Here is a 15,759-nt window from a genome sequence, read left to right as displayed (position 1 = left end):
ATTTCAAATCAAACAAGCAGAGTCAATTTACCTGACTCTTCGTACTTCTGCGGCCAGAGTTTCTTCGTATTTGGCCGGGATCGAGGATTTTACAAACTAATGGGAATGTGGTGCTCATCCAGTAGCTACAAATGAGTGTGCCAAATACATAAAAGCCTACCATTAAATTTTGGTAGACACCACCGACAACCAATCAAAATGTTGGAAGCATTGTTTTTAAAACTGCTGTTAGCTACAGATTTAATTTGTCTATTTTAACCCTAAAATTGAAAACCTCAGCATTCATAAAAGTGAGAATACCGTGAGCTCAAGCATCACTCAGAGGCTGTTTGCCACAGAGTTATTTATGAGTCAGTGTGCCGTATTGAACAACTTGTTTCTAAATCTGTTCAGAAAATCAATGTCGGTATGTTAATATCAAATAAATCCTCTTGTAGCACTGAGTCTTATTCCAGTTTGCAGCACTGCAGGTAAATACTGAACTGAGGTCAGCTGGTCAGGACTGGAGGGGACGTTCACAAGCACCGCATGTTGATTAAAGCAACATTTCTTACATTATGACATTTACAGAAAAGGCCTTTAAACACACAGATTAGGCTTTGCATTAGAATCTGTCAAATCCATATATAATACATAGTTCAGCCTCTATACAACCAAATGAGGGCTGCACAATATAAAATAAGCATGTGATATATTTGGTAAATGTCCCAATTAAAATATGACTTTAGTCTACAGTAACAGCATCAATCTGCTTTCAGTTCAAGGCTGGATAGTGAAAATTAGTTTTATATCATTTTTATAGGCTCTTCTATTTATTGATATTGCGTCTACTAACACTGGATATCACAGTTTTATTGTGACAATAAAACTCGGTGATATATTGTGAAGCAATCAGTTTTATTTGTCTCTGAGACGTCATAGTAGACATTAGTTTACATAACAAAATATTGCTAACAATGCTGATGTGCTCCAAGTACAATTGGCTAAGTTTTTATTAGTAATTATGATACATATTTGTTCTTTAGCAGAGTTTAGCTGGTATTCTTTACATTAATTGAAAAACCCTAAAAACATGACATCTGTTTCTTGATTATTTTTCAGCATGGAGATGAATTTGAAGAGGATCAGGGCAGACTAAAATAATCAGATTTTTATCCTTCAGGGATCTGCAAAACTCTTTCATTTCTGCATCCATTCACTGTCATGGAGACAGACTGATGAGGGGTCCAGTCAAAGCCCAGTCAGAGCTCCACCACATCGCTCGCCAACGTTTCAGTCAGTCGACAGCTGAAGCTCTAAGTTTGGTCAGGGTACGTTTTTATTTCCAACACAAAGAACATATTAAATTGTAACGACTGGATAATGGAAATCTACAACTGAGCACCTGATTCAGTCACACACAAATCTCAAATGTACGTTTTTTTAGTTTGTAGATTGCCTAATGTATATTATTTTTTCTCTGTATATGACTGCTGCTTTGAGATGTCAAATATTTAACTACGTAGCGGACACACATGGAAATTAATTAAATAATAAACTTTAAAAAAGAAAACAGATTCATATAAGTGACATATGCGAAAAGGGTCATTGTCCTCATACCGTTTGCTTGGGCCTCAGCATTCATGTTATAATCCATCATGGTTTTAGTCATTAACTGGCTCAGTGATGTAAGATCATTCGTTTTGATTGTTATTATCTCCATCAGACCCGACTGACAATAATTTAGCCATAATAGTGCGTCGATCCACCAAATAACCCCAAAAGTTGTCTTTGTGTCAGTCCCAGCTGTTTTTTTTTTTTTTTTTCTCACCATCTATTGTCAGTCCTTGTGAATTCCCAACAGATGAAAATAATGTGTTTTAACTCGATTTGCAAATCTTTCTTGCGAATTTGTTCCTGTATTATGAGTATGATTGTGAAGTTTATGAAAATTAGATTTGTTTTGAGAGACATAACGATGTGGCAGCATGTTGGCTTCTTGTGAAAGAATGTGGCTCAGCCTGGTTCAACACTAGAACCACTTAAAAAAACACAACTAGAAATCAGACGCTTAGATCAGATTTTAGCTGGAGTCGCTTCCTCTCTGAAGCCCAGCTCTTTTGTTCTCCCTTCTTGTAGCTTTCATGCCTTAATAACAGGATATTTCACAACCTGACAACTTTTAAGCCCTTTATCAGAACATCAGCATTTACAAAGGACAATAGCAAAACTGAGTTACGGCTCAGTAACTTTTCATGTATCTTTGTGACGAATGTACCAAGAGCTGATTAGAAATCCTGGAGCAGTTCTGAACTTTTGATTTATTTATTTTTTTCCCCCTTTCTTATGCGAGGATTCAGTAATTGTGTCTGGTTTTGATGAAACCTAAATCACGATGCCCTTTCTGTCAAAACAGTCAAGCCTCTAAAAGTTGCTCACCGCCTTTTGATTATTTCATAGCTGCAGTTGTTTAGCCTCATATTCAGGCTGTTATAAAATGATTTACTCTGAAGGAAATCGTACAGAACTGAGACTCTAGAATTCAAATTAAACAAACCTAAAACAAAGTCTGGTTGGTAAGTAAAATGATTAAAACAGAAAGACGTGCTTTCAGTTTGATTTTGTTCAATAATCTTCATAAGCTTCAGTGTCAACCTGCGTTGTGCAAGTGTGTCCTCCGTGTTTCTGCAGGCTGTTATATAAAATATCTTTCAGCCTAAAATTTCACGCACTGTTCAGTCATGCCTCTGTGATTAATGCCAGCATTTCTGACTTTTCTCCATTAGCCTGCTGTTGTTTCAGGAGAGCTGGTCATTGTGGCAGAGCTGGAGTTATGAAATATTCAGTTGTGTTAGTGAAAGAAGAAGGAGCTCAATGCAACCCGAAGGTCTTCTGCTCTGGCAGCAAAGCTGCAGCAGCTGCAGCTGAGGCTACGACTAAATCTAGGTTAACAACATCCCCCCTCGATATTTGAAGCTTTTATCTGTTTTTGTTTTTTAAGTAGCAAAAAAAAAAAAAAAAAAACATGTCTGACTGGATAAAACTAGGGATTTTATTAAAAATGATTGTGATAAAACACAACATTTTGAAAATCCCAAATTCCTAAAAGAGCTGCGTTTGTAGAACTGAGTGGGCTGGAAATCTGTTTGTTTCCCAACAAACAGATTTCCAAAGATTGATCCATCTCACAGTTTATGCTCGGATCCCAGCGTGTGGAGCCAGCAGCAGACTGCAGCTTCCAGGCTGGACTCTGTTTTGGCAGAATAAATTGGCTGGTTTCAGACTCAGGAAGCGCTGATTACACTGGAGACTGGAGGTGGAAAGGTCGACACTCGTCCTCGGCGTCTCTGCCTCGGCCAGAAGGAGACCTCCCCCTCTTCTGAATTAATCAAATAAACACAAACAAGCTGATTTATCAATGCGGCTGCACACCAGAATTGAAATAAGACAGTCATCATGTGAACGCTGAAGAGCACTGGCTGTACACAGCCTTCATTGTGAAGTTAGAAATGATTCTTTTGTGCAGTTCAGTTATTGGTGAATAACTTTCCTCACTGTTTTTTTTATAAAAGTAGTTTCATGTTGCCCATTGTAAAAGATCTTGTTAAAATTGTCTGCTGGAAACTGAAGCTACAGTTTTTGTTTGTTTGTTGTTTTATAAAAAGTAATTATTATGACAAAATTGACGCTTTTCTTTTTGACCCATCCCCGACAGAGAAGCTCCTCTTCGGTTTGCTCCTCCTTTACTTCACAGGTAACAACACAGAAAATGTGGTTTCTGAGCTGGGAAACATATGGGAGCCAATATTGTTAATATTTTTTTTGCTTTGTTGTTATTTTTCGATCCATTCCTCAATGATTATGGTAGTTTATTTATGTTTTTGTTATATTTGCTAAAGCTGGACTTTCTCACTTTTGGAATCATAAACTTTTGACGAGTTCGACTCTTTTGTTTTTGACCCGTCCCTGACAGAGAAGCGGAGCGGGAAAAACAGTATACTGCCGAGCAAACGTTCCAGGAACACACGTTACACCGACGCATTCACTGACATAAAGGAAATATGAGTTCCAAAGATCAATGCACGAGACAGCTACAATGAACAATGGATGAACTTATTACAAACAAAACAAATTGGGTGACTCTCACACTAACTTTGTTTGGCTCTGGAGTGAAGGATTTCTTTATGATGAAATTAAAACTAGATTTTTTTAGCTATACACTCCAAAAACATAAAATCTTACCAAGTATTTTTAGTCTAGTGCAAATGTAATAGTTCACCTGAAATAAGATAAAACTAACTTTACAGTGAGATATTGGCGCTTGTTTTAAGTTAATAATTTCTTAATGGTGATTTAAAAAATAGCAATCATTCCACTGGCAGATTATTTACTGATAACAAAACATTTTTTTCATGTTAAGACTTTATGGTTTTTTTCAGCGATATCTCATGCTCAACTCCTTTAGCGTTTTCATCGGTGTGTTTTCTACTTGTGTATTTTGTTGTTCACCTCATCTTCTCCTTGGCCTCCTCGAAGCTCTCAGAGACAAAATAAACATCCAGGAAGGAGGTGATGGTTGCAGGTTGCAGGTCGTCTGTAGATCTTCACACAGGCTTTATCAGACAGACTGATCAATTATCTTACCATTAATAAGTACCTATATTATTAATATAAAAGAAAAGAAGACATGTAAGAACAAAACCCAGAGGAACTCCACAAATTATAAAAAGAAATCAGTTTCCTGCAGCACAAGGTCGCAGTCGTACCCCTGTTGTGTGTGTGTGTGTGTGTGTGTATGCGTGTGTGTGTGTGGGGGTGTGTGTGTGTGTGTGTGTGTGTGTGTGTGTGTGGGTGTGTGTGTGTGTGTGTGTGTGTGGGGTGTGTGTGTGTGTGTGTGTGTGTGTGTGTGTGTGTGTTTTGACCTGTTTCTCCAATGGAAACGCTATAAAACAAAAGAATCTTGGTGAAATATAGTTAACATGGTTTCTACAACCCGACCCACAACTCACACGGCCGATCAAGATGAAAAGCCGAACAGACCAAAGAAAAAACACAATTAATAAAAACCTTTATTTTATTGTTAAAATGTGAAAAGCTTCTCAGTATATTATATTTTAGATTTTTATTTTTTTCCATTTTCCATTTCTTTGATATGCTTCAATATGCCATAAATGAAAATAATAAACAAAGATTGACGTAGGCTAAAGCTTCAGCTCCAATAAGGGGCTTGGATATTGGTTAACATGATTCTGTTTCATAATGCCGAAGCAATTTTGTTTCAAAGCACCCATTAACATTTAAAGTGTATTCAGGAAAGCATTAGCGTTATGCAACGGTGATCCAGGGTTGTAAAGAGTAGGAAGGAAGACCAAAAACACTGCTTTGTCTTCTTTGTTTAATATTACTTTCACATACTGCTTTGTTTTAAGGTAAATAATTTAAACTGAGGCTTTTACAGTGCAGCTCTTTGTTCTGGTTATTACTGAGAACCTTTCTAAATGTCTTCCTGGAGTTCGGGTTGCCTTTCTCGGTTTGATGGGTTTTTTTATTCTTTCACTCGTACGCGATGAAATAAACAAGCGTTTATTTCATATCACTGCGCTCCCTTGTTTGCGTGGATGAACAGAAGCACTTTTTTGTAATTTTCCCCTTAATTAGAGGCTGAAATCACACCAGCAGACGCAGCAAGCAGAACTCAGTAAAGTAAAGGTTAAAGAAGAAAAGAGGATAGAGAGAGGACAGCTGAAAGGTCATGTTTGGATGCGTTATTTAGACCTTCTGAAAATGTTGGTTTGTTTTTCTCATTTTCTGCTCCATTTGGCCCGACAGAAGAGTGCAGAGGCCCGGAGGCTGGATACTGACGAGCGCTCTGGCGAGAGTTGTAACGCTGCAGCAACAGTGACACGCGGGTTCAATAGCTGTGAGGGCAGCGTTTTAATTGTTAGTCATTGCCCGTCACGAACATACCAGTAACAAAAGAGGCCTGGGAGCTGGGAAAATAATAATCTGAAAGGAACTCCATTTTCTTACAGCAGGGCTGTGTTGATGCAATCCACTGAAATTAGAACTGGCCCTTATTGCTTCATGTCTCTGGATAGCAAACATGTTTGCTGTTTTTGTACTCTTCATGTGCGTTTGATCAAACATGCTCTCTAGATAGATACATAGATAAATAGACATTACCATCTGGTAATTTATTCTGATAGCTGAATTTGTCAGAAGAATATGTTTTCTAAGTTGAATTGCGTTTAATTGAATGGTTAGATAAAAATCCACCATCAGCTACCAGAGGACCATTTTACTTCTTGTTTTAAGACACGTGTCTGCATTTGAGTCACTATTTTATGACAGAGCCATAATCCCCAGATGCACAGCAGTGCACGAGTTTGACTTTTTTCTGCTTCGGCACACCTAAATAAAAAAGAATATATAGTTTCAACCTTTTCTTTCTGTGCTCTCAACTTTTCCCAGGTGGCTATGCGTTTTAGAAACACTCTTCTGGTTCTGGTTGCTCTGATGATTTCTGGTGCATAAAGCAGCACTTACTGCCTTTTTATGGGTCGTGGAGACGACGCCGTAAACCTCCGTCTCTGGAAGTGAAGCTCTATCGGATTCTGCTTTGCACCTTCTGTACAGGTTCTTGTCCTCTGTCATGTCTCGTGCAAACGAGAGCAAAAAAATCATAAAAGGCTTTGCGGAGAAGCTGGCAGAAGATGTGCAACAAATCCAGCCGCCTCCTTTCAGATGCTCTTTTGCACGACAAAACACTTCTGACAAACTCTGTGGAGACGAAGAACATCTGAGTGGAATATGTGCGCAAACGGGTGAATGCTGCTTGTAAGGTGGATTCTCTATTAATGGCTGAGGAAACTAAAAAAAAAAGTGCCAGAATATTTATTGATCCTCATCCTCAGTCAAAGCATACAAACTTGCCAATTAAGATGTTGGATCACACATATTCACTGCTGGCCTCCTTTAATTCTTCCTGCTGCAATCTGGCGTCTTCGCCCTCCTCCTCCTCCTCTTCCTCCTCTTCTTCCTCCTCCAAACAGTCTTGCAATTAGAGACAAAAGGCCAAATCTGGCAGGGAGAGAATGCCAGTCACCGTTATGCCAAGTGTCGGCCTTGACGCAGGTGAGTTACTCATATTAATGTCTAATGCCCCTTCATTACCTATAAGACAGGCAAGTAATTAGGGTTTCTAATTGGATTCTGATTGACAGTACAGGATATGATGTGTCTGTACAGAGTCATTAGCATGCAGGGGATTCAGAGGATGAGGAAGAGTGACATGAACAGTGTGCCTGACAGGTCATCAGTGCACTGCAGCGGCGCAGATACGTTATCTGCCCCGAGGTGATGTGCTTGTGTGAACCTGTCAAATCCAGACAAAGCAAGGGAAGTGAAGCAGTGAGGTACGATTGAATGAAAGACAGGAATACTTTCCCAGCTGGACAAATAGGTCGCATCCAATAAGACGGAAACTGGAGGAAGGAAGTCTTCTGGTCAATTTCAGTATGAGACGTCTCATCTTCTGCTTTCTGCAGAGATGGTGTTTGCAGATTGATTTCACCTTGCTGGGACTATACAACTCCACATCCGGTCACAGGAAGTGGACGACATGCAGAGAGAGAGAGAGAGAGGCGCCACAGAGGTAGCAGGATAAATCTTATTGGTCTCGTTTTCTTTAAATCGAGATAAGCAGCCAGAAAGCATTTTTGAACGTGATCTCTTTCAGGCTCCTCACAGCATGAGGCTTGTTTTTCTTCTCGCTGACTTTGAGAGAACACTTGTCTTCTTGAGGCTCCGCTAGTAAATCAAATGAGCCTGACTCTGCATTTTATGTCCAGAAGTCAATCTGAGGAGCTCGGTGCTTCTTTGCATCCTGTCACGAAGCAGAACTCAAAGACTCGAGAATATGCTGAGCAAATGTTCTGAATAGTAAAACAAAACATTTAAGTACATACATGAAAATCTTACATTATTACCACGGAAGTCTGTTCATGGCAGCAGAAATGGATCTGTGTTCATTTCTGTTTGTTTTGCTTTGCAGGTCACTGCTCCCATTAATATTTAACTGGATGCTGCAGACGGCTGTTATGAACAGGCTCGGACGTGCCAGCGAATAAACAGAAGCATTTAAAACTGGAGAGCGAGATGAAGTCATGTTTTAAAATGACTAGATTCCCTTGAAACGTTCACATTCTCAGACGGACCTGAATCTGTTTGTCTCAAGTAATTCTTCCAAATGTGTTGAAGTGGAAACAGTTTCAAGTTTCGACTCTTTTTTCCTCTCTTTACTTATCAGTTTGGAGACTAGATAACTACATATTTGCAGTTATCTTATAATTTATTGATGTTGTAAAAAAATAATTTGTGATAACAGTTGTGGTGCTCCGTAGGTTTTTCATGAAAAGAATATCTCCAACTTCTAATATTAGCAAACTTTAAATATTGACAGCATGTCCGAGATTGTTATGTCGATCTTTTAAATATCTTTCTCCAATTGCTGATTTAATATCAGCTTGTTAGAAAATATGTCTAAGTGCAGCTATTATGTACTGTTTTATACAGCCTGTGTTTTTTGTTTGTTTGTTTTTGGGAGACTTTAACTTTATCTGACGTTTTCCAAACATTTGCTGTCTGGTGACTCATCGCTACAAAAGACTGCTGCTTTATTTCTTATATTCATCATTAATTTTTATTGATAATATTCGTGCTTATATTTGGCTTGAATTATAAACACACATTTTGCTGTATGTATTTTTTGTTTTTAATGTAATGAGGTTGCCTGTCTCTGCCAGATCTCCCTTGTAAAAGAGAAATCTGATCTCAGTGGGACGATCCTGGTTCAATAAAGGCTAAATAACAAAATAAAGTCAGTGCTTCTTCAAAAATCCAACCAAAAGTACATCGAACAGATAGATGTTTTATTGCCGGTGGTGATTAAAGGCGTATGACAGCGTAGGTTGTTTGTTAAAGCAGGATGACAAGATCTGTGATATATTCTCCAGCGTTTGGCTTGATATCCGTGTAAGTAGCTGTGAAGTGTGTTGATATTGACCTGTGGATGAATAATTAACGTTTCCTACCCTAAGAGCCAGTCCATTGTCTGTATGTGTGGAAAACCTTGTGCTCTCTGACTAAAGAAGGACTGAAAAAGCTCACTGTTTAATGGTCTTAAGAGACACATTCTGCCGACTGCGATCACACTTGTTTGTGTGTTGCATTAATGATTCAGCTTCCAGTGAATCACACTGTAAATTAGGGGCCATACTTTGAAATATAGCATTGATAATGATCACTCTCAGACGGTGAGGATTAACCAGTGCAGCTGCATGAAATAATGAAACTGTACAATGTTTGCCATCAGTTCCCAGCCTGGTTTCCCTGTTTTTACAGGCATTTCTGTGGGAACTGCAATCTATGTAATTTAGTTTAAACCTTTGTGACTGGAGACATTTAGGGGAAAATCTTTAACCTCTCACAGAGAAAAAACAACCCTCTAATTCACAGCCAATGAGCCACGGTTTGATTTATGTGCATTGTCTCTAAGGCCAAACAACCTGGAATCATTCTGCAGCAACAACAAGGCTGGAGCTGAAGGAGGAATAAAAATTTCAGCATAAGGATTCAGCATGACCTACATTTTCTCATAAACTACTTACACGTCGTCTAATGTCTCAGTCTTGCAAGTGTGCTGAAAACAGTGACCACAAATGAAAAATCTATTTGTTTTCTTGACACAAATGCAGAGAAAAATGTTTTGTGAAAGCTTTTTTTTGTCGATTCAGTGCAAATAAAACCTCAGTACGGACATACTTTAATAACAAATCCGGACTGAAGGTGTGTAGCTAATGAGAGAGACTTTTTGATTCCTGCTTGTTACTTTCCAAATCTTTTTGCTTGCCAGAAGTAGAGGAGCTTTTAATTTAGCATGTTTCCATGGTAAAAGTAAAATAAATCTGTGTTTCTGTATAACTCTCAAGAACAATTACAGCTTCTGACTTTAAATATAGAAAAAAATACATCTAAAGCTAGTTTGCAGACATGGAAATACGTTTTAATTTCAAGAACTGCTGGAGCAAAATAGAAGAGGAAGAAAGGCTGAGAGGAGCCGATGGAAACCAGATATTTACAGACACGGTTGAAAAGAAACATGACCTTTTTACCACGTTACATCAAATTAAGCTTTTCTGTTTTAATGTAGGAAGGGCCACCAAGATTATTTATATGTGCAAATAAATAATAGTGAGAGAGTATGGAGTATTTTTGTTTTTAGATCATTTAAAATGACTTGTTTTATAAACCTAACCCTGCATTTTCAGCTCGTCTTGATGCATCAGCATATGCAGAGTAAAATAGTGTCATGTTTACATTTTGTGCTTACTTGCATCCATAATATGCTGTCAATGTTGACACAAAACTTCCAGCTTGTGGCAAACTTTATCCCCGAGAGTCACACACATTTGCTGAAAAAACAAGGATAAAATGACAAACACCTTGAGAGAACAGATGTTTGTTGTTTTGTTTGTCACAGCAGCAGGGACGAGCAAAACGACGTGGCCTGGGGGGAAAACACACATTGTACAAAAAGAGAAAACAACTATGATTTTCAAATGTAATGATCTGTGCTCTACTTAGCTTTAAAATATTTCTCAAACAGATTAATCAGAATATTTCTGGGCTCTTTTTTTGTTTTTTACTGCATTGCTGAAATTCATCAGCGACAGTTTTTTTTTTTTTTTTTTTTTTTTCATTATACCCAAACAGAGTTTGGGTATAATGTTGACAAAATGTTCAGAGAGCATCGCGTCACCTTGAGGCTCAACTGCAAGGTTACTTTTTTTTTTTTTTTTGACTGTTTTTGCTCACTTTTTACTCGTTCCTGCTTTGCTTTACTGCAGAGCAAAGACCAGCTGTCTGCAGCTCACCTGCGGTCCTTGCTTGGCAGATTGATTCTGCGGCCTGTGAGCTTCGCCGCCTGCAGAAAACGCCACACTGACAGCTGGCAAGAGTTACAAAACACCAACAAGTCGGCTTTCTGGCCCCATGGACAGATACTCCAACACAGATCAGCAGCAATTCAACCAATAGACGCCAAAACTGCTTAGATTATGATTAGTGGAACAGGTGGAAACCAGGATGTTTAAAAAGCTGAGAGTCCCCGTCGTTTGGTGCAGAGCTAAGGAGAAAGTGTGATTCCTCGTCTGGGAGGTTTTGCAGCACACTCGTGTTTACTCAGGGCAGAGCAAGCAGCACCGGGAATGTGTGTCATGTGTTCTTAGGGAGGGCACCATCAGGACAACACCCCTACACACACACACACACACACACGCAGACTAACATAGCTCCTCTGTAATATCAGAGAAGCTCAGATAAATATTAGTTTCACTTTATTGGCAGTGTTTACAGAGCGTTTGTCATGTTTGCCCAGACAACCAGGAGAATCGTGTGGTTCAGCAGGCTGAGGTGACGTATTTTTTTTGTCCAGATATTTGTTTTCGCTTCCTGCTTTAAATATTCTTAATAAACTTTATTAGCTGTGGTGCTTTGGATTATCTACTAAGATATAAACAAATAAATCACAAAGCTTTAAAAGTCACAGAAATACATTTCTACATCTGCAGACAATCTAATAAATATAATTCAACAATCTAGGGCCTGGAAATGGTTCAATATGTATGAAAACGTCTTATTTAAAACAAAAAGGCTGCAATCAATACTGTTGTTGAAATAATATATTATTATAGCTGTGATGAAAATATCCATAATACTTTCAAACCTTTTTAGAGAGCTATTTAAGTAACAATTACCTTTTTATCTAGGTTTGATATTTATGTTATAAAATCAACTTTATAAAATACAAAAGATGCACCATTGACTGCGTCACCAATGTTAAGTTTTTCTCTCTTGAAGCCCAAACCAACAGCTGACATGTCTCTTTTCTCCCCTCAACAAGTTTTGAAATAATAAAAATGGCTTAAATCGCTCTTCTGTTAGAACAAGAGTAGCACAACTTTTAAGATTCAAAGTCTTGAAGAGCTGCTTTGGATGAACGCACAGCTGCTGATTGCTGGTAAAAGGTTTGAAGAGTCTGAATAATGATTTTTAATTTACCTGACCTTTTCTAGGCTGGAAACAGCTAACAAGATAATTAAAGACCGAGGGGGTTGGTAAAAAGTATCTGAAGCGCAGATTTTCTCTTTTCATTTGTCCAAACATTTTCAACTTGAGGCTTTTTAATAAAATGTCTGATTATTTTACTATTTCTCCTGGATATAATCATATTTGCTTGCTAAAATAATCCATACGTGACTTGAGGATGTAGTTCAAGTGCTGCTATGGCTGAGTGCAGTCTATCAATAGTCTGTATTTAGAGCTGTAATGAAATTCAGATCTGCAGGATTCTCAAACCGCTCTTGTTTTCTTTAGTCGCTGAGCACGGCGAGCTTCAAAAGGAAGATGTCTTCATTGGGCGCAGAGCCGCTTAAAATGCTCATAATCACTGATTTCATGATGTGCCTTTGGCTGCAAATGAAGTTTTGATGATGCAGGTTCATTAGTGCTAATTCATGTAAAGTGACGAGAAGAGGCAAGAGAAGAAAGAGGATGAATGAGGAGTGGAGGAGGCTGGTGTGAGCTTATGCTGATACTTGTTCTCCTTTGAATTTTTATTCCCCCAACTTCAATTACCCAGGCTCAGGCAAGGCTTTTATTTTTTTTCCCTCATAAATGCTCTGCTGCTCACGTTACTCTGTTGGTTTCAAAAGCTATTGATGGTTGGAGAAGGTGACTTTTTTTTTTTTTCTGCAATTTTTTTCCCATTTGTTTATTTAATCAGGAACTGCTGCTCCAGAAACAATATTCTTGATTTGTTTTCTGATTTAAAACACATTATTTATCAGAGATGAGAATCACTCATGATTACTATTATTGGGGCACTGTGAAGCTGTCAGAAATCTACCAATTACTATCAGTTCCTCTTTTATCAGCAGTAATCAAAGCCTCTCACCATTCCCGCTCTACATGAAGGGGGGACATTTTTATTGCTTTTTATCACTCTCAGTGGACCATCTGTAATCATGACTGTGAAAACATCCATCAGAGGGTTAATTGTTCAGTTACACTGTTTCCCAAATGTTATTGCATTGAAACAAATATGCTATGCAATCAATTTAATAGCTGCAGTTTCCAATAAAGTGATGACCCTGAATCTGAAGTGAAAGAAGCAAATTGTGAGAAAGAAGTCATAGAAAAGAAATGAAACGCACCTTCAGTGCCTTTTCCAAACCTTAACATCTTTCAGGTTTGGCAAATCAGCAACATAAAACATGGAGTTAACTCCAAATGCTGAACTGTAGCATGCAGAGTCTGTTGTGCTAACGTGCATTCACCTGGTGAAGGGACATGGTGATCGTAGTAGGGCCGTTCTATTGAGTCGAACAATAGTCACCCATGTCTTCATGGACATGGCTTTATGCACTGGTGTGCATCCATGTTGGAACTAGAAGAGGGCGTCTCAAAACTAATCCTACAAAGTTGGAAGCGTGAAATTTTCCAAAATGTCTTGGTAGTGGTAAAACTTTCTGTCACTGAAATTTTAACCCCCTACGCACAAAACTTTGTGCTTCACATAGTGACGTCAGGCAACTTACCAAACCCAGGTTTCCAAATCACTGTTTGTGTAAGACAACTGGATGTATTGTACAGGTTGCATCTTTTCATGGTAGTCTGCTGTCATTCAATTAACGCCTCAAAGCATTTTTTCACTAATGTTTTGAGACGCTGGCTGCAACCCTCGCTACTGGAGTTTGTATGCCTGCAGCCATGGAAGTGACTGTAACACCTGATAGCAATGATTTGGAAGGATGGGAGAATACTTTTGTTGAATTGAAAAACAAGACTGGAGGCCTCCCCCCTTGCCTCAGTGACTCTTTAACATAAATTTACACCAGAGTATTCGGTGGTGGTTCACTTAGACACATCTCCAGCCTTGCTGTGGTCTCCGGAGTCGGTAAAAAGCCCTGCTGCTGTATCCACTGGCATGCAGGTGTACTGATAACAAGTAAAAGTCTGGTCATGGCTTTTAGAGGAAAATGCTGTGGAGGTTTTGCTAATGGAAGCAGAGAAACATGGCTGCTGTACTCCAGGTTTAATTGGTTGGTTGTTGAGGCGCTGTGGAGCTGTCAGATATATACCAATTACTATCAGTTCCTCTTTTACTCTTGTTTTTAGAAATGGACAAAAGACAGATTTATTAATAATTGTTAAAAGATTTTTTTAAAACTCCAATCCATAGATACTTGTTAATGATGTATGTCTTTGTTTTTCTGATCTTTTCAGGATTTCATTCATGTCTTACAGGTTTCCTTCTGGACTTCAAAAGCAAACCCTGCAGCCCAGAGCTTTGTAAATCGGAAGTTGGACAATGGCAACAGCAGAGGAGCCACGCGATTGTCTGCAGGGCATCATAGAGCCCAAGACTAAAATGTAGTCCTTACTGACTCCTTCTTCAAAACAAAGTCACTGGGGCTGATTTGGGTTATGGAACAAATGGAGAAAGCTGTTGAGGATTTAAATTTGTCCTTTCTGCTGGAGCATGAAAGGGAAATGATCCTGAAGGTGCTACAGAAAGACGAGAAGCTGAGGAAACGTGAGGAGAAAAGGATACGGTAAGGATTTAAACCCCAAAAGTCTCTTTTCTTCTTTTTTCCATCTGCTTATCTCCCTCTCTTCCCTCTCTGCTTTGCAGAAAGTTAAAAAATGACCTGCTGGAGATCAAGCGAAAAGGTTCCCGCCGGCCTCATGACTCTGAGGAGCGGCAGTGCGCTCGCTGCCTCAAAACGTTAGGGCTGATCTTTGACCGTGGCGAACTCTGCGATGAATGCCGGCTGCGCGTTTGCAGCGACTGTCGTGGAACGATCGCCGGCTCACGCAAGTGGAGATGCAACGTCTGTGCCAAGATTTCGTAAGTGTGTCGGCCATGGAGAGGCAGAACAGAAACTGAGAGGAGGGATGGACTCTACATGTGTGGTTTTGATTAATGATCCTACATCTGCACCCATTTGTCAATCAGGGCCTCAGGGGATTTGGTGCTGTGTTTAATTCTGAAAAAAAAGATCCTTACAAACCAAAAAACAACCATTAATCAGACAGTTTCTAAACTTTTTGTTGACAGTTTCTAAACTTTTATGGAGCTCATTAGTTGTGTTATAGTTGTCATGCCAAATGCACAAATACCTTAAAATACTAATTAGCTGGACAAAAATGTAGGTTTTTAAGGGTTACCCTAACCCTAAATGAAATGTGTTGTATCTTTATGAACAATTCATAAGTACAATAACCAGAGAGCTTCACCAGGAACATGGGACTTTTCACATGTTTGACGTGTTGACATGCTGGCACAAGCAACTGTTCAAAAATGTGTAACATAACAAAAATCATAGATTGTTTGCCTCCAATAGCCCTCAGCTGTGTGACAGAGATTTAAAATGTTGAGTGTTGCAGTTTGATAATTGCCGAGGGGATTAATCCAAGGAAGCAGATCTGGATCAGCAATGCATCCCAGCATCATTGTGACCTGAAAGACATTCCTGCAAAAAAAAAAAAGCTACTTTTTTAAAATAACTTTTGAACCCGAAGTTAGAGATGCACCTTAAGAAAATATAACAAATTTGAATGTTTTTTTTTTTTATAAAAATTGAACAAAACTATTACATACATGAACAATATTTCTAAAGATTGATTTTCCAACCCAAAGGTTTTTAAGTTTGCCTG

The 15,759-nt window shown here is 38.8% G+C and overlaps 1 protein-coding gene across 3 annotated transcripts in view; it reads left to right on the top strand.

Annotated features, from left to right (window-relative positions):
• Positions 1–15,759, top strand: part of sytl5 (synaptotagmin-like 5) — a 43,336-nt gene that overhangs the window by 6,537 nt on the left and 21,040 nt on the right. For all 3 annotated transcript variants that reach the window (XM_055032226.1, XM_055032227.1, XM_055032225.1), the window contains exons 2-3: positions 14,347–14,654; positions 14,735–14,950. In XM_055032226.1, coding sequence (XP_054888201.1) covers positions 14,527–14,654; positions 14,735–14,950 — 344 coding nt within the window. In that variant the 5' untranslated portion in view covers positions 14,347–14,526. The remainder of the gene's footprint in view (positions 1–14,346; positions 14,655–14,734; positions 14,951–15,759) is intronic.

Source organism: Poeciliopsis prolifica, unplaced genomic scaffold, assembly GCF_027474105.1.
Source record: "Poeciliopsis prolifica strain line A6 unplaced genomic scaffold, Auburn_PproV2 SCAFFOLD007, whole genome shotgun sequence".
Taxonomy (NCBI): domain Eukaryota; kingdom Metazoa; phylum Chordata; class Actinopteri; order Cyprinodontiformes; family Poeciliidae; genus Poeciliopsis; species Poeciliopsis prolifica.
The sequence above is the reverse complement of the archived record's forward strand: the minus strand, read 5'-3'. Positions and strand labels throughout refer to the sequence as shown.